This window comes from Chiloscyllium plagiosum, unplaced genomic scaffold (genome assembly GCF_037043375.1).
Source record: "Chiloscyllium plagiosum isolate Xiang-an unplaced genomic scaffold, Cpla_swu_hap1 HiC_scaffold_50, whole genome shotgun sequence".
Lineage (NCBI taxonomy): Eukaryota > Metazoa > Chordata > Chondrichthyes > Orectolobiformes > Hemiscylliidae > Chiloscyllium > Chiloscyllium plagiosum.
Genome location: NW_028270188.1, coordinates 55,139,969 through 55,161,759, shown reverse-complemented (window position 1 = coordinate 55,161,759; position 21,791 = coordinate 55,139,969). Strand labels below are relative to the sequence as shown.

Genomic DNA, 21,791 nt, shown 5'->3' with positions numbered 1-21,791 from the left:
GGTTAGGGTGGGTTGGCCATGCTAAATTGTCCCATAGTGCCCAGGGATGTGCAGGTTAGGGTGGATTGGCCATGCTAAATTGCCCCGTAGTGTCCAGGGATGTGCAGGTTAGGGTGGATTGGCCATGCTAAATTGTCCCACAGTGCCCCAGGGATGTGCAGGTTAGGGTGGGTTGGCCATGCTAAATTGTCCCGTAGTGCCCAGGAATGCGCAGGTTAGGGTGGATTGGCCATGCTAAATTGTCCCATAGTGTCCAGGGATGTGTAGGTTAGGGTGGATTGGCCATGCTAAATTGTCCCATAGTGCCCAGGGATATGCAGGTTAGGGTAGAATGGCCATGTTAAATTGTCCCATAGTGTCCAGGGCTGTGCATGTTAGGGTGGGTTGGCCATGCTAAATTGTCCCGTAGTGTCCAGGGATGTGCAGGTTAGGGTGGATTGGCCGTGCTAAATTGTCCCGTAGTGCGCAGGGATGTGCAGGTTAGGGTGGATTGGCCATGCTAAATCGTCCCATAGTGCCCAGGGATGTGCAGGTTAGGGTGGATTGGCCATGCTAAATTGTCCCATAGTGCCCAGGGATGTGCAGGTTAGGGTGGATTGGCCATGCTAAATTGCCCCGTAGTGTCCAGGGATGTGCAGGTTAGGGTGGATTGGCCATGCTAAATTGTCCCATAGTGCCCCAGGGATGTGCAGGTTAGGGTGGGTTGGCCATGCTAAATTGTCCCGTAGTGCCCAGGAATGCGCAGGTTAGGGTGGATTGGCCATGCTAAATTGTCCCATAGTGTCCAGGGATGTGTAGGTTAGGGTGGATTGGCCATGCTAAATTGTCCCATAGTGTCCAGGGATGTGCATGTTAGGGTGGGTTGGCCATGTTAAATTGTCCCATAGTGCCCAGGGATGTGCAGGTTAGGGTGGGTTGGCCATGCTAAATTGTCCCATCGTATCCAGGGATGTGCAGGTTCGGGTGGGTTGGCCATGCCAAATTGTCCCGTAGTGTCCAGGGATGTGCAGGTTAGGGTAGATTGGCCGTGCTAAATTGTCCCGTAGTGCCCAGGGATGTGCAGGTTAGGGTGGATTGGCCATGCTAAATCATCCCATAGTGCCCAGGGATGTGCAGGTTAGGGTGGATTGGCCATGCTAAATTGTCCCGTAGTGTCCAGGGATGTGCAGGTTAGGGTGGATTGGCCATGCTAAATTGTCCCATAGTGCCCAGGGATGTGCAGGTTAGGGTGGATTGGCCATGCTAAATTGTCCCATAGTGCCCAGGGATGTGCAGGTTAGGGTGGATTGGCCATGCTAAATTGTCCCATAGTGTCCAGGGATGTGCAGGTTAGGGTGGATTGGACATGCTAAATTGTCCCATAGTGCCCATGGATGTGCAGGTTAGGGTGGGTTGGCCATGCTAAATTGTCCCGTAGTTCCCAGAGATGTGTAGGTTAGGGTGGATTGGCCATGCTAAATCATCCCATAGTGTCCAGGGATGTGCAGGTTAGGGTGGATTGGCCATGCTAAATTGTCCCATAGTGCCCAGGGATATGCAGGTTAGGGTAGATTGGCCATGCTAAATTGTCCCATAGTGCCCAGGGATGTGCAGGTTAGGGTGGATTGGCCATGTTAAATTGTCCCATAGTGTCCAGGGATGTGCATGTTAGGGTGGGTTGGCCATGCTAAATTGTCCCATAGTGCCCCAGGGATGTGCAGGTTAGGGTGGGTTGGCCATGCTAAATTGTCCCATAGTGCCCAGGGATGTGCAGGTTAGGGTGGATTGACCATGCCAAATTGTCCCGTAGTGTCCAGGGATGTGCAGGTTAGGGTGGGTTGGCCATGCCAAATTGTCCCGTAGTGTCCAGGGATGTGCAGGTTAGGGTGGATTGGCCATGCTAAATTGTCCCATAGTGCCCAGGGATGTGCAGGTTAGGGTGAATGGGCCATGCTAAATTGTCCCATAGTGCCCAGGGATGTGTAGGTTAGGGTGAATGGGCCATGCTAAATTGTCCCATAGTGTCCAGGGATGTGCATGTTAGGGTGGGTTGGCCATGCCAAATTGTCCCGTAGTATCCAGGGATGTGCAGGTTAGGGTGGGTTGGCCATGCCAAATTATCCCGTAGTGTCCAGGGATGTGCAGGTTAGGGTGGATTGGCCATGCTAAATTGTCCCATAGTGCCCAGGGATGTGCAGGTTAGGGTGGATTGGCCGTGCTAAATTGTCGCATAGTGCCCAGGGATGTGCAGGTTAGGGTGGATTGGCCATGCTAAATTGTCCCATAGTGCCCAGGGATGTGCAGGTTAGGGTGGATTGGCCATGCTAAATTGTCCCATAGTGTCCAGGGATGTGCAGGTTAGGGTGGGTTGGCCATGCTAAATTGTCCCGTAGTTCCCAGAGATGTGTAGGTTAGGGTGGATTGGCCATGCTAAATTGTCCCATAGTGCCCAGGGATGTGCATGTTAGGGTGGGTTGGCCATGCTAAATTGTCCCATAGTGTACAGGGCTGTGCATGTTAGGGTGGGTTGGCCATGCTAAATTGTCCCATAGTGTCCAGGGATGTGCAGGTTAGGGTGGATTGGCCGTGCTAAATTGTCCCGTAGTGCCCAGGGATGTGCATGTTAGGGTGGGTTGGCCATGCTAAATTGTCCCATAGTGTACAGGGCTGTGCATGTTAGGGTGGATTGGCCATGCTAAATTGTCCCATAGTATCCAGGGATGTGCAGGTTCGGGTGGGTTGGCCATGCCAAATTGTCCCGTAGTGTCCAGGGATGTGCAGGTTAGGGTGGATTGGCCGTGCTAAATTGTCCCGTAGTGCCCAGGGATGTGCAGGTTAGGGTGGATTGGCCATGCTAAATCGTCCCATAGTGCCCAGGGATGTGCAGGTTAGGGTGGATTGGCCATGCTAAATTGTCCCATAGTGCCCAGGGATGTGCAGGTTAGGGTGGATTGGCCATGCTAAATTGCCCCGTAGTGTCCAGGGATGTGCAGGTTAGGGTGGATTGGCCATGCTAAATTGTCCCACAGTGCCCCAGGGATGTGCAGGTTAGGGTGGGTTGGCCATGCTAAATTGTCCCGTAGTGCCCAGGAATGCGCAGGTTAGGGTGGATTGGCCATGCTAAATTGTCCCATAGTGTCCAGGGATGTGTAGGTTAGGGTGGATTGGCCATGCTAAATTGTCCCATAGTGTCCAGGGATGTGCAGGTTAGGGTGGGTTGGCCATGCTAAATTGTCCCGTAGTTCCCAGCGATGTGTAGGTTAGGGTGGATTGGCCATGCTAAATTGTCCCGTAGTGCCCAGGGATGTGCAGGTTAGGGTGGGTTGGCCATGCTAAATTGTCCCGTAGTGCCCAGGGATGTGCAGGTTAGGGTGGACTGGCCATGCTAAATTGTCCCGTAGTGCCCAGGGATGTGCAGGTTAGGGTGGATTGGCCATGCTAAATTGTCCCATAGTGCCCAGGGATGTGCAGGCTAGGGTGGATTGGCCATGCTAAATTGTCCCATAGTGTCCAGGGATGTGCAGGTTAGGGTGGATTGGCCATGCTAAATTGTCCCATAGTGCCCATGGATGTGCAGGTTAGGGTGGGTTGGCCATGTTAAATTGTCCCGTAGTTCCCAGAGATGTGTAGGTTAGGGTGAATTGGCCATGCTAAATTGTCCCGTAGTGCCCAGGGATGTGCAGGTTAGGGTGGATTGGCCATGCTAAATTGTCCCATAGTGTCCAGGGATGTGCAGGTTAGGGTGGGTTGGCCATGCTAAATTGTCCCATAGTGCCCAGGGATGTGCAGGTTAGGGTGGGTTGGCCATGCTAAATTGTCCCGTAGTTCCCAGAGATGTGTAGGTTAGGGTGGATTGGCCATGCTAAATTGTCCCGTAGTGCCCAGGGATGTGCAGGTTAGGGTGGATTGGCCATGCTAAATTGTCCCATAGTGCCCAGGGATATGCAGGTTAGGGTAGAATGGCCATGTTAAATTGTCCCATAGTATCCAGGGATGTGCAGGTTCGGGTGGGTTGGCCATGCCAAATTGTCCCGTAGTGTCCAGGGATGTGCAGGTTAGGGTGGATTGGCCGTGCTAAATTGTCCCGTAGTGCGCAGGGATGTGCAGGTTAGGGTGGATTGGCCATGCTAAATCGTCCCATAGTGCCCAGGGATGTGCAGGTTAGGGTGGATTGGCCATGCTAAATTGTCCCATAGTGCCCAGGGATGTGCAGGTTAGGGTGGATTGGCCATGCTAAATTGCCCCGTAGTGTCCAGGGATGTGCAGGTTAGGGTGGATTGGCCATGCTAAATTGTCCCATAGTGCCCAGGGATGTGCAGGTTAGGGTGGATTGGCCATGCTAAATTGTCCCATAGTGTCCAGGGATGTGCATGTTAGGGTGGGTTGGCCATGCTAAATTGTCCCATAGTATCCAGGGATGTGCAGGTTCGGGTGGGTTGGCCATGCCAAATTGTCCCGTAGTGTCCAGGGATGTGCAGGTTAGGGTAGATTGGCCGTGCTAAATTGTCCCGTAGTGCCCAGGGATGTGCAGGTTAGGGTGGATTGGCCATGCTAAATCATCCCATAGTGCCCAGGGATGTGCAGGTTAGGGTGGATTGGCCATGCTAAATTGTCCCGTAGTGTCCAGGGATGTGCAGGTTAGGGTGGATTGGCCATGCTAAATTGTCCCATAGTGCCCATGGATGTGCAGGTTAGGGTGGATTGGCCATGCTAAATTGTCCCATAGTGCCCAGGGATGTGCAGGTTAGGGTGGATTGGCCATGCTAAATTGTCCCATAGTGCCCAGGGATGTGCAGGTTAGGGTGGATTGGCCATGCTAAATTGTCCCATAGTGCCCAGGGATGTGCAGGTTAGGGTGGATTGGCCATGCTAAATTGTCCCATACTGTCCAGGGATGTGCAGGTTAGGGTGGATTGGCCATGCTAAATTGTCCCATAGTGCCCATGGATGTGCAGGTTAGGGTGGGTTGGCCATGCTAAATTGTCCCGTAGTTCCCAGAGATGTGTAGGTTAGGGTGGATTGGCCATGCTAAATTGTCCCATAGTGCCCAGGGATGTGCAGGTTAGGGTGGGTTGGCCATGTTAAATTGTCCCATAGTGTCCAGGGATGTGCATGTTAGGGTGGGTTGGCCATGCTAAATTGTCCCATAGTATCCAGGGATGTGCAGGTTCGGGTGGGTTGGCCATGCCAAATTGTCCCGTAGTGTCCAGGGATGTGCAGGTTAGGGTGGATTGGCCGTGCTAAATTGTCCCGTAGTGCCCAGGGATGTGCAGGTTAGGGTGGATTAGCCATGCTAAATCATCCCATAGTGTCCAGGGATGTGCAGGTTAGGGTGGATTGGCCGTGCTAAATTGTCCCGTAGTGCCCAGGGATGTGCAGGTTAGGGTGGATTGGCCATGCTAAATCGTCCCATAGTGCCCAGGGATGTGCAGGTTAGGGTGGATTGGCCATGCTAAATTGTCCCATAGTGCCCAGGGATGTGCAGGTTAGGGTGGATTGGCCATGCTAAATTGCCCCGTAGTGTCCAGGGATGTGCAGGTTAGGGTGGATTGGCCATGCTAAATTGTCCCACAGTGCCCCAGGGATGTGCAGGTTAGGGTGGGTTGGCCATGCTAAATTGTCCCGTAGTGCCCAGGAATGCGCAGGTTAGGGTGGATTGGCCATGCTAAATTGTCCCATAGTGTCCAGGGATGTGTAGGTTAGGGTGGATTGGCCATGCTAAATTGTCCCATAGTGTCCAGGGATGTGCAGGTTAGGGTGGGTTGGCCATGCTAAATTGTCCCGTAGTTCCCAGAGATGTGTATGTTAGGGTGGATTGGCCATGCTAAATTGTCCCGTAGTGCCCAGGGATGTGCAGGTTAGGGTGGATTGGCCATGCTAAATTGTCCCATAGTGCCCAGGGATATGCAGGTTAGGGTAGATTGGCCATGCTAAATTGTCCCATAGTATCCAGGGATGTGCAGGTTCGGGTGGGTTGGCCATGCCAAATTGTCCCATAGTGTCCAGGGATGTGCAGGTTAGGGTGGATTGGCCGTGCTAAATTGTCCCGTAGTGCCCAGGGATGTGCAGGTTAGGGTGGATTGGCCATGCTAAATCGTCCCATAGTGCCCAGGGATGTGCAGGTTAGGGTGGATTGGCCATGCTACACTGTCCCATAGTGTCCAGGGATGTGCAGGTTAGGGTGGATTGGCCATGCTAAATTGTCCCATAGTGCCCAGGGATGTGCAGGTTAGGGTGGATTGGCCATGCTAAATTGTCCCATAGTGTCCAGGGATGTGCAGGTTAGGGTGGATTGGCCATGCTAAATTGTCCCATAGTGCCCATGGATGTGCAGGTTAGGGTGGGTTGGCCATGCTAAATTGTCCCGTAGTTCCCAGAGATGTGTAGGTTAGGGTGGATTGGCCATGCTAAATTGTCCCGTAGTGCCCAGGGATGTGCAGGTTAGGGTGGATTGGCCATGCTAAATTGTCCCATAGTGTCCAGGGATGTGCAGGTTAGGGTGGGTTGGCCATGCTAAATTGTCCCGTAGTTCCCAGAGATGAGTAGGTTAGGGTGGATTGGCCATGCTAAATTGTCCCGTAGTGCCCAGGGATGTGCAGGTTAGGGTGGATTGGCCATGCTAAATTGTCCCATAGTGCCCAGGGATATGCAGGTTAGGGTAGAATGGCCATGTTAAATTGTCCCATAGTGTCCAGGGATGTGCAGGTTAGGGTGGGTTGGCCATGCTAAATTGTCCCGTAGTGCCCAGGAATGCGCAGGTTAGGGTGGATTGGCCATGCTAAATTGTCCCATAGTGTCCAGGGATGTGTAGGTTAGGGTGGATTGGCCATGCTAAATTGTCCCATAGTGTCCAGGGATGTGCAGGTTAGGGTGGGTTGGCCATGCTAAATTGTCCCGTAGTTCCCAGAGATGTGTAGGTTAGGGTGGATTGGCCATGCTAAATTGTCCCATAGTGCCCAGGGATGTGCAGGTTAGGGTGGATTGGCCATGCTAAATTGTCCCATAGTGCCCAGGGATATGCAGGTTAGGGTGGATTGGCCATGTTAAATTGTCCCATAGTGTCCAGGGATGTGCATGTTAGGGTGGGTTGGCCATGCTAAATTGTCCCATAGTATCCAGGGATGTGCAGGTTCGGGTGGGTTGGCCATGCCAAATTGTCCCATAGTGTCCAGGGATGTGCAGGTTAGGGTGGATTGGCCGTGCTAAATTGTCCCGTAGTGCCCAGGGATGTGCAGGTTAGGGTGGATTGGCCATGCTAAATCGTCCCATAGTGCCCAGGGATGTGCAGGTTAGGGTGGATTGGCCATGCTACACTGTCCCATAGTGTCCAGGGATGTGCAGGTTAGGGTGGATTGGCCATGCTAAATTGTCCCATAGTGCCCAGGGATGTGCAGGTTAGGGTGGATTGGCCATGCTAAATTGTCCCATAGTGCCCAGGGATGTGCAGGTTAGGGTGGATTGGCCATGCTAAATTGTCCCATAGTGTCCAGGGATGTGCAGGTTAGGGTGGATTGGCCATGCTAAATTGTCCCATAGTGCCCATGGATGTGCAGGTTAGGGTGGGTTGGCCATGCTAAATTGTCCCGTAGTTCCCAGAGATGTGTAGGTTAGGGTGGATTGGCCATGCTAAATTGTCCCGTAGTGCCCAGGGATGTGCAGGTTAGGGTGGATTGGCCATGCTACATTGTCCCATAGTGTCCAGGGCTGTGCATGTTAGGGTGGGTTGGCCATGCTAAATTGTCCCATAGTATCCAGGGATGTGCAGGTTCGGGTGGGTTGGCCATGCCAAATTGTCCCGTAGTGTCCAGGGATGTGCAGGTTAGGGTGGATTGGCCGTGCTAAATTGTCCCGTAGTGCGCAGGGATGTGCAGGTTAGGGTGGATTGGCCATGCTAAATCGTCCCATAGTGCCCAGGGATGTGCAGGTTAGGGTGGATTGGCCATGCTAAATTGTCCCATAGTGCCCAGGGATGTGCAGGTTAGGGTGGATTGGCCATGCTAAATTGCCCCGTAGTGTCCAGGGATGTGCAGGTTAGGGTGGATTGGCCATGCTAAATTGTCCCATAGTGCCCCAGGGATGTGCAGGTTAGGGTGGGTTGGCCATGCTAAATTGTCCCGTAGTGCCCAGGAATGCGCAAGTTAGGGTGGATTGGCCATGCTAAATTGTCCCATAGTGTCCAGGGATGTGTAGGTTAGGGTGGATTGGCCATGCTAAATTGTCCCATAGTGTCCAGGGATGTGCATGTTAGGGTGGGTTGGCCATGCTAAATTGTCCCGTAGTGCCCAGGAATGCGCAAGTTAGGGTGGATTGGCCATGCTAAATTGTCCCATAGTGTCCAGGGATGTGTAGGTTAGGGTGGATTGGCCATGCTAAATTGTCCCATAGTATCCAGGGATGTGCAGGTTCGGGTGGGTTGGCCATGCCAAATTGTCCCGTAGTGTCCAGGGATGTGCAGGTTAGGGTAGATTGGCCGTGCTAAATTGTCCCGTAGTGCCCAGGGATGTGCAGGTTAGGGTGGATTGGCCATGCTAAATCATCCCATAGTGCCCAGGGATGTGCAGGTTAGGGTGGATTGGCCATGCTAAATTGTCCCGTAGTGTCCAGGGATGTGCAGGTTAGGGTGGATTGGCCATGCTAAATTGTCCCATAGTGCCCAGGGATGTGCAGGTTAGGGTGGATTGGCCATGGTAAATTGTCCCATAGTGTCCAGGGATGTGCAGGTTAGGGTGGATTGGCCATGCTAAATTGTCCCCTACTGTCCAGGGATGTGCAGGTTAGGGTGGATTGGCCATGCTAAATTGTCCCGTAGTTCCCAGAGATGTGTAGGTTAGGGTGGATTGGCCATGCTAAATTGTCCCATAGTGCCCAGGGATGTGCAGGTTAGGGTGGATTGGCCATGCTAAATTGTCCCATAGTGCCCAGGGATGTGCAGGTTAGGGTGGATTGGCCATGCTAAATTGTCCCATAGTGCCCAGGGATGTGCAGGTTAGGGTGGATTGGCCATGCTAAATTGTCCCATAGTGTCCAGGGATGTGCAGGTTAGGGTGGATTGGCCATGCTAAATTGTCCCATAGTGCCCATGGATGTGCAGGTTAGGGTGGGTTGGCCATGCTAAATTGTCCCGTAGTTCCCAGAGATGTGTAGGTTAGGGTGGATTGGCCATGCTAAATTGTCCCATAGTGCCCAGGGATATGCAGGTTAGGGTAGATTGGCCATGTTAAATTGTCCCATAGTGCCCAGGGATATGCAGGTTAGGGTAGATTGGCCATGTTAAATTGTCCCATAGTGTCCAGGGATGTGCATGTTAGGGTGGGTTGGCCATGCTAAATTGTCCCATAGTATCCAGGGATGTGCAGGTTCGGGTGGGTTGGCCATGCCAAATTGTCCCGTAGTGTCCAGGGATGTGCAGGTTAGGGTGGATTGGCCATGCTAAATTGTCCCATAGTGTCCAGGGATGTGCAGGTTAGGGTGGGTTGGCCATGCTAAATTGTCCCGTAGTTCCCAGGGATGTGCAGGTTAGGGTGGATTGGCCATGCTAAATTGTCCCGTAGTGCCCAGGGATGTGCAGGTTAGGGTGGATTGGCCATGCTAAATTGTCCCATAGTGCCCAGGGATATGCAGGTTAGGGTAGATTGGCCATGTTAAATTGTCCCATAGTGTCCAGGGATGTGCAGGTTCGGGTGGGTTGGCCATGCCAAATTGTCCCATAGTGTCCAGGGATGTGCAGGTTAGGGTGGATTGGCCATGCCAAATTGTCCCGTAGTGTCCAGGGATGTGCAGGTTAGGGTGGATTGGCCGTGCTAAATTGTCCCGTAGTGCCCAGGGATGTGCAGGTTAGGGTGGATTGGCCATGCTAAATTGTCCTGTAGTGCCCAGGGATGTGCAGGTTAGGGTGGATTGGCCATGCTAAATTGCCCCGTAGTGTCCAGGGATGTGCAGGTTAGGGTGGATTGGCCATGCTAAATTGTCCCATAGTGCCCATGGATGTGCAGGTTAGGGTGGGTTGGCCATGCTAAATTGTCCCGTAGTGCCCAGGAATGCGCAGGTTAGGGTGGATTGGCCATGCTAAATTGTCTCGTAGTGCCCAGGGATGTGCAGGTTAGGGTGGATTGGCCATGCTAAATTGTCCCATAGTGCCCAGGGATATGTAGGTTAGGGTAGATTGGCCATGTTAAATTGTCCCATAGTGTCCAGGGATGTGCATGTTAGGGAGGGTTGGCCATGCTAAATTGTCCCATAGTGCCCAGGGATGTGCAGGTTAGGGTGGATTGGCCGTGCTAAATTGTCCCGTAGTGCCCAGGGATGTGCAGGTTAGGGTGGATTGGCCATGCTAAATTGTCCCGTAGTGTCCAGGGATGTGCAGGTTAGGGTGGATTGGCCGTGCTAAATTGTCCCGTAGTGCCCAGGGATGTGCAGGTTAGGGTGGATTGGCCATGCTAAATCGTCCCATAGTGCCCAGGGATGTGCAGGTTAGGGTGGATTGGCCATGCTACACTGTCCCATAGTGTCCAGGGATGTGCAGGTTAGGGTGGATTGGCCATGCTAAATTGTCCCATAGTGCCCAGGGATGTGCAGGTTAGGGTGGATTGGCCATGCTAAATTGTCCCATAGTGCCCAGGGATGTGCAGGTTAGGGTGGATTGGCCATGCTAAATTGTCCCATAGTGTCCAGGGATGTGCAGGTTAGGGTGGATTGGCCATGCTAAATTGTCCCATAGTGCCCATGGATGTGCAGGTTAGGGTGGGTTGGCCATGCTAAATTGTCCCGTAGTTCCCAGAGATGTGTAGGTTAGGGTGGATTGGCCATGCTAAATTGTCCCGTAGTGCCCAGGGATGTGCAGGTTAGGGTGGATTGGCCATGCTAAATTGTCCCATAGTGCCCAGGGATGTGCAGGTTAGGGTGGATTGGCCATGCTAAATTGTCCCGTAGTGCCCAGGGATGTGTAGGTTAGGGTGGATTGGCCATGCTACATTGTCCCATAGTGCCCAGGGATATGCAGGTTAGGGTAGATTGGCCATGTTAAATTGTCCCATAGTGTCCAGGGATGTGCATGTTAGGGTGGGTTGGCCATGCTAAATTGTCCCATAGTGTCCAGGGATGTGCAGGTTCGGGTGGGTTGGCCATGCCAAATTGTCCCGTAGTGTCCAGGGATGTGCAGGTTAGGGTGGATTGGCCGTGCTAAATTGTCCCATAGTGCCCAGGGATGTGCAGGTTAGGGTGGATTGGCCATGCTAAATCGTCCCATAGTGCCCAGGGATGTGCAGGTTCGGGTGGATTGGCCATGCTAAATTGTCCCATAGTGCCCAGGGATGTGCAGGTTAGGGTGGATTGACCATGCTACACTGTCCCATAGTGTCCAGGGATGTGCAGGTTAGGGTGGATTGGCCATGCTAAATTGTCCCATAGTGCCCCAGGGATGTGCAGGTTAGGGTGGGTTGGCCATGCTAAATTGTCCCGTAGTGCCCAGGAATGCGCAGGTTAGGGTGGATTGGCCATGCTAAATTGTCCCATAGTGTCCAGGGATGTGTAGGTTAGGGTGGATTGGCCATGCTAAATTGTCCCATAGTGTCCAGGGATGTGCAGGTTAGGGTGGGTTGGCCATGCTAAATTGTCCCGTAGTTCCCAGAGATGTGTAGGTTAGGGTGGATTGGCCATGCTAAATTGTCCCGTAGTTCCCAGAGATGTGCAGGTTAGGGTGGATTGGCCATGCTAAATCGTCCCATAGTGCCCAGGGATGTGCAGGTTAGGGTGGATTGGCCATGCTAAATTGTCCCGTAGTGTCCAGGGATGTGCAGGTTAGGGTGGATTGGCCATGCTAAATTGTCCCATAGTGCCCAGGGATGTGCAGGTTAGGGTGGATTGGCCATGCTAAATTGTCCCATAGTGCCCAGGGATGTGCAGGTTAGGGTGGATTGGCCATGCTAAATTGTCCCATAGTGCCCAGGGATGTGCAGGTTAGGGTGGATTGGCCATGCTAAATTGTCCCATAGTGCCGATGGATGTGCAGGTTAGGGTGGGTTGGCCATGCTAAATTGTCCCGTAGTTCCCAGAGATGTGTAGGTTAGGGTGGATTGGCCATGCTAAATTGTCCCGTAGTGCCCAGGGATGTGCAGGTTAGGGTGGATTGGCCATGCTAAATTGTCCCATAGTGCCCAGGGATATGCAGGTTAGGGTAGATTGGCCATGTTAAATTGTCCAATAGTGTCCAGGGATGTGCAGGTTAGGGTGGATTGGCCATGCTAAATTGTCCCATAGTGCCCAGGGATATGCAGGTTAGGGTAGATTGGCCATGTTAAATTGTCCAATAGTGTCCAGGGATATGCAGGTTAGGGTAGATTGGCCATGCTAAATTGTCCCATAGTGCCCAGGGATATGCAGGTTAGGGTAGATTGGCCATGTTAAATTGTCCAATAGTGCCCAGGGATGTGCAGGTTAGGGTGGATTGGCCATGTTAAATTGTCCAATAGTGTCCAGGGATGTGCAGGTTAGGGTGGATTGGCCATGCTAAATTGTCCCGTAGTGTCCAGGGATGTGCAGGTTAGGGTGGATTGGCCATGTTAAATTGTCCAATAGTGTCCAGGGATGTGCATGTTAGGGTAGATTGGCCATGTTAAATTGTCCCATAGTATCCAGGGATGTGCAGGTTAGGGTGGATTGGCCGTGCTAAATTGTCCCGTAGTGCCCAGGGATGTGCAGGTTCGGGTGGATTGGCCATGCTAAATCGTCCCATAGTGCCCAGGGATGTGCAGGTTAGGGTGGATTGGCCATGCTAAATTGTCCCATAGGGCCCAAGGATGTGCAGGTTAGGGTGGATTGGCCATGCTACACTGTCCCATAGTGTCCAGGGATGTGCAGGTTAGGGTGGATTGGCCATGCTAAATTGTCCCATAGTGCCCCAGGGATGTGCAGGTTAGGGTGGGTTGGCCATGCTAAATTGTCCCATAGTGTCCAAAAATGTGCAGGTTAGGGTGGGTTGGCCATGCTAAATTGTCCCGTAGTTCCCAGAGATGTGTAGGTTAGGGTGGATTGGCCATGCTAAATTGTCCCGTAGTGCCCAGGGATGTGCAGGTTAGGGTGGATTGGCCATGCTAAATTGTCCCGTAGTGCTCAGGAATGCGCAGGTTAGGGTGGATTGGCCATGCTAAATTGTCCCATAGTGTCCAGGGATGTGTAGGTTAGGGTGGATTGGCCATGCTAAATTGTCCCATAGTGTCCAGGGATGTGCAGGTTAGGGTGGGTTGGCCATGCTAAATTGTCCCGTAGTTCCCAGAGATGTGTAGGTTAGGGTGGATTGGCCATGCTAAATTGTCCCGTAGTGCCCAGGGATGTGCAGGTTAGGGTGGATTGGCCATGCTAAATTGTCCCGTAGTGCCCAGGGATGTGCAGGTTAGGGTGGATTGGCCATGCTAAATTGTCCCGTAGTGCCCAGGGATGTGCAGGTTAGGGTGGATTGGCCATGCTAAATTGTCCCGTAGTGCCCAGGGATGTGCAGGTTAGGTTGGATTGGCCATGTTAAATTGTCCCATAGTGCCCAGGGATGTGCAGGTTAGGGTGGATTGGCCATGCTAAATTGTCCCATAGTGCCCAGGGATGTGCAGGTTAGGGTGGATTGGCCATGCTAAATTGTCCCATAGTGTCCAGGGATGTGCAGGTTAGGGTGGATTGGCCATGCTAAATTGTCCCATAGTGCCGATGGATGTGCAGGTTAGGGTGGGTTGGCCATGCTAAATTGTCCCGTAGTTCCCAGAGATGTGTAGGTTAGGGTGGATTGGCCATGCTAAATTGTCCCGTAGTGCCCAGGGATGTGCAGGTTAGGGTGGATTGGCCATGCTAAATCGTCCCATAGTGCCCAGGGATGTGCAGGTTAGGGTGGATTGGCCATGCTAAATTGTCCCATAGGGCCCAGGGATGTGCAGGTTAGGGCGGATTGGCCATGCTACACTGTCCCATAGTGTCCAGGGATGTGCAGGTTAGGGTGGATTGGCCATGCTAAATTGTCCCATAGTGCCCAGGGATGTGCAGGTTAGGGTGGATTGGCCATGCTAAATTGTCCCATAGTGCCCAGGGATGTGCAGGTTAGGGTGGATTGGCCATGCTAAATTGTCCCATAGTGTCCAGGGATGTGCAGGTTAGGGTGGATTGGCCATGCTAAATTGTCCCATAGTGCCCATGGATGTGCAGGTTAGGGTGGGTTGGCCATGCTAAATTGTCCCGTAGTTCCCAGAGATGTGTAGGTTAGGGTGGATTGGCCATGCTAAATTGTCCCGTAGTGCCCAGGAATGCGCAGGTTAGGGTGGATTGGCCATGCTAAATTGTCCCATAGTGTCCAGGGATGTGTAGGTTAGGGTGGATTGGCCATGCTAAATTGTCCCATAGTGTCCAGGGATGTGCAGGTTAGGGTGGGTTGGCCATGCTAAATTGTCCCGTAGTTCCCAGAGATGTGTAGGTTAGGGTGGATTGGCCATGCTAAATTGTCCCGTAGTGCCCAGGGATGTGCAGGTTAGGGTGGATTGGCCATGCTAAATTGTCCCGTAGTGCCCAGGGATGTGCAGGTTAGGGTGGATTGGCCATGCTAAATTGTCCCGTAGTGCCCAGGGATGTGCAGGTTAGGGTGGATTGGCCATGCTAAATTGTCCCATAGTGCCCAGGGATGTGCAGGTTAGGGTGGATTGGCCATGGGAAATTGTCCCATAGTGCCCAGGGATGTGCAGGTTCGGGTGGGTTGGCCATGCCAAATTGTCCCGTAGTGTCCAGGGATGTGCAGGTTAGGGTGGATTGGCCGTGCTAAATTGTCCCGTAGTGCCCAGGGATGTGCAGGTTAGGGTGGATTGGCCATGCTAAATCGTCCCATCGTGCCCAGGGATGTGCAGGTTAGGGTGGATTGGCCATGCTAAATTGTCCCGTAGTGTCCAGGGATGTGCAGGTTAGGGTGGATTGGCCATGCTAAATTGTCCCATAGTGCCCAGGGATGTGCAGGTTAGGGTGGATTGGCCATGCTAAATTGTCCCATAGTGCCCAGGGATGTGCAGGTTAGGGTGGATTGGCCATGCTAAATTGTCCCATAGTGTCCAGGGATGTGCAGGTTAGAGTGGATTGGCCATGCTAAATTGTCCCATAGTGCCCATGGATGTGCAGGTTAGGGTGGATTGGCCATGCTAAATCGTCCCATAGTGCCCAGGGATGTGCAGGTTAGGGTGGATTGGCCATGCTAAATTGTCCCGTAGTGTCCAGGGATGTGCAGTTTAGGGTGGATTGGCCATGCTAAATTGTCCCATAGTGCCCAGGGATGTGCAGGTTAGGGTGGGTTGGCCATGCTAAATTGTCCCATAGTGTCCAGGGATGTGCAGGTTAGGGTGGATTGGCCATGCTAAATTGTCCCATAGTGCCCATGGATGTGCAGGTTGGGGTGGATTGGCCATGCTAAACGTCCCATAGTGCCCAGGGATGTGCAGGTTAGGGTGGATTGGCCATGCTAAATTGTCCCGTAGTGTCCAGGGATGTGCAGGTTAGGGTGGATTGGCCATGCTAAATTGTCCCATAGTGTCCAGGGATGTGCAGGTTAGGGTGGGTTGGCCATGCTAAATTGTCCCATAGTGCCCAGGGATGTGCAGGTTAGGGTGGATTGGCCATGCTAAATTGTCCCATAGTGCCCAGGGATGTGCAGGTTAGGGTGGATTGGCCATGTTAAATTGTCCCATAGTGCCCATGGATGTGCAGGTTAGGGTGGATTGGCCATGCTAAATCGTCCCATCGTGCCCAGGGATGTGCAGGTTAGGGTGGATTGGCCATGCTAAATTGTCCCGTAGTGTCCAGGGATGTGCAGGTTAGGGTGGATTGGCCATGCTAAATTGTCCCATAGTGCCCAGGGATGTGCAGGTTAGGGTGGATTGGCCATGCTAAATTGTCCCATAGTGCCCAGGGATGTGCAGGTTAGGGTGGATTGGCCATGCTAAATTGTCCCATAGTGTCCAGGGATGTGCAGGTTAGGGTGGATTGGCCATGCTAAATTGTCCCATAGTGCCCAGGGATGTGCAGGTTAGGGTGGATTGGCCATGCTAAATCGTCCCATAGTGCCCAGGGATGTGCAGGTTAGGGTGGATTGGCCATGCTAAATTGTCCCGTAGTGTCCAGGGATGTGCAGGTTAGGGTGGATTGGCCATGCTAAATTGTCCCATAGTGCCCAGGGATGTGCAGGTTAGGGTGGGTTGGCCATGCTAAATTGTCCCATAGTGTCCAGGGATGTGCAGGTTAGGGTGGATTGGCCATGCTAAATTGTCCCATAGTGCCCATGGATGTGCAGGTTGGGGTGGATTGGCCATGCTAAACGTCCCATAGTGCCCAGGGATGTGCAGGTTAGGGTGGATTGGCCATGCTAAATTGTCCCGTAGTGTCCAGGGATGTGCAGGTTAGGGTGGATTGGCCATGCTAAATTGTCCCATAGTGTCCAGGGATGTGCAGGTTAGGGTGGGTTGGCCACGCTAAATTGTCCCATAGTGCCCAGGGATGTGCAGGTTAGGGTGGATTGGCCATGCTAAATTGTCCCATAGTGCCCAGGGATGTGCAGGTTAGGGTGGATTGGCCATGCTAAATTGTCCCATAGTGCCCATGGATGTGCAGGTTAGGGTGGATTGGCCATGCTAAATCGTCCCATAGTGCCCAGGGATGTGCAGGTTAGGGTGGATTGGCCATGCTAAATTGTCCCGTAGTGTCCAGGGATGTGCAGGTTAGGGTGGATTGGCCATGCTAAATTGTCCCATAGTGCCCAGGGATGTGCAGGTTAGGGTGGATTGGCCATGCTAAATTGTCCCATAGTGCCCAGGGATGTGCAGGTTAGGGTGGATTGGCCATGCTAAATTGTCCCATAGTGTCCAGGGATGTGCAGGTTAGGGTGGATTGGCCATGCTAAATTGTCCCATAGTGCCCGGGGATGTGCAGGTTAGGGTGGATTGGCCATGCTAAATTGTCACGTAATGCCCAGGGATATGCAGGTTAGGGTGGATTGGCCATGCTAAATTGTCCCATAGTGCCCAGGGATGTGCAGGTTAGGGTGGATTGGCCATGCTAAATTGTCCCATAGGGCCCAGGGATGTGCAGGTTAGGGTGGATTGGCCATGCTACACTGTCCCATAGTGTCCAGGGATGTGCAGGTTAGGGTGGATTGGCCATGCTAAATTGTCCCATAGTGCCCCAGGGATGTGCAGGTTAGGGTGGGTTGGCCATGCTAAATTGTCCCGTAGTGCCCAGGAATGCGCAGGTTAGGGTGGATTGGCCATGCTAAATTGTCCCATAGTGTCCAGGGATGTGTAGGTTAGGGTGGATTGGCCATGCTAAATTGTCCCATAGTGTCCAGGGATGTGCAGGTTAGGGTGGGTTGGCCATGCTAAATTGTCCCGTAGTTCCCAGAGATGTGTAGGTTAGGGTGGATTGGCCATGCTAAATTGTCCCGTAGTGCCCAGGGATGTGCAGGTTAGGGTGGATTGGCCATGCTAAATTGTCCCGTAGTGCCCAGGGATGTGCAGGTTAGGGTGGATTGGCCATGCTAAATTGTCCCGTAGTGCCCAGGGATGTGCAGGTTAGGGTGGATTGGCCATGCTAAATTGTCCCATAGTGCCCAGGGATGTGCAGGTTAGGGTGGATTGGCCATGTTAAATTGTCCCATAGTGTCCAGGGATGTGCATGTTAGGGTGGGTTGGCCATGCTAAATTGTCCCATAGTATCCAGGGATGTGCAGGTTCGGGTGGGTTGGCCATGCCAAATTGTCCCGTAGTGTCCAGGGATGTGCAGGTTAGGGTGGATTGGCCGTGCTAAATTGTCCCGTAGTGCCCAGGGATGTACAGGTTAGGGTGGATTGGCCATGCTAAATCGTCCCATCGTGCCCAGGGATGTGCTGGTTATGGTGGATTGGCCATGCTAAATTGTCCCGTAGTGTCCAGGGATGTGCAGGTTAGGGTGGATTGGCCATGCTAAATTGTCCCATAGTGCCCAGGGATGAGCAGGTTAGGGTGGATTGGCCATGCTAAATTGTCCCATAGTGCCCAGGGATGTGCAGGTTAGGGTGGATTGGCCATGCTAAATTGTCCCATAGTGCCCTGGGATGTGCAGGTTAGGGTGGATTGGCCATGCTAAATTGTCCCATAGTGCCCAGGGATGTGCAGGTTAGGGTGGATTGGCCATGCTAAATTGTCCCATAGTGCCCAGGGATGTGCAGATTAGGGTGGATTGGCCATGCTAAATTGTCCCATAGTGTCCAGGGATGTGCAGGTTAGGGTGGATTGGCCATGCTAAATTGTCCCATAGTGCCCATGGATGTGCAGGTTAGGGTGGATTGGCCATGCTAAATCGTCCCATAGTGCCCAGGGATGTGCAGGTTAGGGTGGATTGGCCATGCTAAATTGTCCCGTAGTGTCCAGGGATGTGCAGGTTAGGGTGGATTGGCCATGCTAAATTGTCCCATAGTGCCCAGGGATGTGCAGGTTAGGGTGGGTTGGCCATGCTAAATTGTCCCATAGTGTCCAGGGATGTGCAGGTTAGGGTGGATTGGCCATGCTAAATTGTCCCATAGTGCCCATGGATGTGCAGGTTGGGGTGGATTGGCCATGCTAAACGTCCCATAGTGCCCAGGGATGTGCAGGTTAGGGTGGATTGGCCATGCTAAATTGTCCCGTAGTGTCCAGGGATGTGCAGGTTAGGGTGGATTGGCCATGCTAAATTGTCCCATAGTGTCCAGGGATGTGCAGGTTAGGGTGGGTTGGCCATGCTAAATTGTCCCATAGTGCCCAGGGATGTGCAGGTTAGGGTGGATTGGCCATGCTAAATTGTCCCATAGTGTCCAGGGATGTGCAGGTTAGGGTGGATTGGCCATGCTAAATTGTCCCATAGTGCCCATGGATGTGCAGGTTAGGGTGGATTGGCCATGCTAAATCGTCCCATAGTGCCCAGGGATGTGCAGGTTAGGGTGGATTGGCCATGCTAAATTGTCCCGTAGTGTCCAGGGATGTGCAGGTTAGGGTGGATTGGCCATGCTAAATTGTCCCATAGTGCCCAGGGATGTGCAGGTTAGGGTGGATTGGCCATGCTAAATTGTCCCATAGTGCCCAGGGATGTGCAGGTTAGGGTGGATTGGCCATGCTAAATTGTCCCATAGTGTCCAGGGATGTGCAGGTTAGGGTGGATTGGCCATGCTAAATTGTCCCATAGTGCCCGGGGATGTGCAGGTTAGGGTGGATTGGCCATGCTAAATTGTCACGTAATGCCCAGGGATATGCAGGTTAGGGTGGATTGGCCATGCTAAATTGTCCCATAGTGCCCAGGGATGTGCAGGTTAGGGTGGATTGGCCATGCTAAATTGTCCCATAGTGTCCAGGGATGTGCAGGTTAGGGTGGATTGGCCATGCTAAATTGTCCCATAGTGCCCGGGGATGTGCAGGTTAGGGTGGATTGGCCATGCCAAATTGTCCCATAGTGCCCAGGGATGTGCAGGTTAGGGTGGATTGGCCATGCTACACTGTCCCATAGTGCCCAGGGATGTGCAGGTTAGGGTGGATTGGCCATGCTAAATTGTCCCATAGTGCCCAGGGATGTGCAGGTTAGGGTGGATTGGCCATGCTAAATTGTCCCGTAGTGCCCAGGGATGTGCAGGTTAGGGTGGATTGGCCATGCTAAATTGTCCCATAGTGTCCAGGGATGTGCAGGTTAGGGTGGATTGGCCATGCTAAATTGTCACGTAATGCCCCAGGGATATGCAGGTTAGGGTGGATTGGCCATGCTAAATTGTCCCGTAGTGTCCAGCGATGTGCAGTTTAGGGTGGATTGGCCATGCTAAATTGTCCCATAGTGTCCAGCGATGTGCAGGTTAGGGTGGATTGGCCATGCTAAATTGTCACGTAGTGTCCAGCGATGTGCAGGTTAGGGTGGATTGGCCATGCTAAATTGTCACGTAATGCCCCAGGGATATGCAGGTTAGGGTGGATTGGCCGTGCTAAACTGGTCCCATAGTAGTTGATGCTTTAGTCAGGGGTAAATCTAGGGTAGAGGAATGGGTCTGGCTGGGTTACTCTACGGAGGGTCACTGGTGGACTTGTTGGGCCGAATGGCCTGTTTCCACACTGTAGGGAATGCAGTCTAGAGTAGAAAGGGTGGGGATAAAGATTGGCTGAGGAAGGTCTTAGTTAGAAGGACAGGCTTGGAGCACAGGAAGGGGGTAGCTGTGGAGAGGGGTATAAAATCACGAGAGGTGTAAATGAGGTAGATCGTGGCAAAATTAGTCAGAAATTAGCAGGCACGGGTTTAAGGTGAGAGAGGTTTAGATATAAAAAGGGGGGAAGGGGGGAGCTTTTTCACACAGATGATGGTGAGCATGTGGAACGGTAATGGTGGGGGAGACTACAATTTTGTCATGCAAGAAACCTTTGGACAGGTACATGGATGGAGAGGAATGGAGCAAACATAGACAATTGTGGAAACGGGGCAGCATGGAGAGGTTGGGCCGAACGGCCTGGTTTCCCCGCTGTAGACTTCTACAGTGGCCATGGGCTGAGGGCTGGGCACCGTGAGGGAGCGATAAGGCTCACCTGAATAGCAGAGTACAGAGACTTCCCATACTTTTTCCGAAATTCAGCACGGATACTCAGCAGGTCAATCTCACACCGTGTCGCCAGTACCCTGGTGAGGGTCTTGTCCTGAGTACCCAGGCTCTGGAAAAACCAAACAAATTACAGGCACGCGGTTAGATACCGAGTAAAGCTCCCTCTATACCATCCCTCCCATCCCAGGGACAGGGACAGCACGCGGTTAGATACCGAGTAAAGCTCCCTCTATACCATCCCTCCCATCCCAGGGACAGGGACAGCACGCGGTTAGATACAGAGTAAAGCTCCCTCTATACCATCCCTTCCATCCCAGGGACAGGGACAGCACAGGGTTAGATACAGAGTAAAGCTCCCTCTACACTGTCCCTCCCATCCCAGGGACAGGGACAGCACGGGGTTAGATACAGAGTAAAGCTCCCTCTACACTGTCCCTCCCATCCCAGGGACAGGGACAGCATAGGGTTAGATACAGAGTAAAGCTCCCTCTACACTGTCCCTCCCATCCCAGGGACAGGGACAGCATAGGGTTAGATACAGAGTAAAGCTCCCTCTACACTGACCCCCCCATCCCAGGAACAGGGACAGCAAAGGGTTAGATACAGAGTAAAGCTCCCTGTACACTGTACCCCCATCCCAGGGACAGGGGCATCACAGGGTTAGATACAGAGTAAAGCTCCCTCTACACTGTACCCCTATCCCAGAGATAGGGGCAGCATAGGGTTAGATACAGAGTAAAGCCCCCTCTACACTGTTCACCCCATCCCAGGGACAGGGGCAGCACGGGGTTAGATACAGAGTAAAGATCCCTCTACACTGTCCCCCCCATCAAACACTCCAAGGACAGGGACAGCACGGGGTTAGATACAGAGTAAAGTTCCCTCTACACTGTCCCTCCCATCCCAGGGACAGGGACAGCACGGGGTTTAGATACAGAGTAAAGCTCTCTCTACACTGTCCCTCCCATCCCAAGGACAGGGATAGCACGGGGTTAGATACAGAGTAAAGCTCCCTCTACACTGTCCCTCCCATCCCAAGGACAGGGATAGCACGGGGTTAGATACAGAGTAAAGCTCCCTCTACACTGTCCCTCCCATCCCAGGGACAGGGACAGCACGGGGTTTAGATACAGAGTAAAGCTCCCTCTACACTGTACCCCTATCCCAGAGATAGGGGCAGCATAGGGTTAGATACAGAGTAAAGCTCCCTCTACACTGTTCACCCCAT

At 52.7% G+C, this 21,791-nt stretch overlaps 1 protein-coding gene across 3 annotated transcripts in view; it reads right to left on the bottom strand.

The window, feature by feature from the left end:
• LOC148135319 (annexin A2-like) overlaps positions 1–21,791 on the bottom strand; it is a 35,361-nt gene that overhangs the window by 8,831 nt on the left and 4,739 nt on the right. For all 3 annotated transcript variants that reach the window (XM_087985008.1, XM_087985009.1, XM_087985010.1), the window contains exon 2: positions 20,550–20,672. Coding sequence is in view for 1 of the 3 variants with exons in the window: in XM_087985010.1 (XP_087841136.1) it covers positions 20,550–20,672 (123 nt within the window). In the remaining 2 variants the exon portion in view is untranslated. The remainder of the gene's footprint in view (positions 1–20,549; positions 20,673–21,791) is intronic.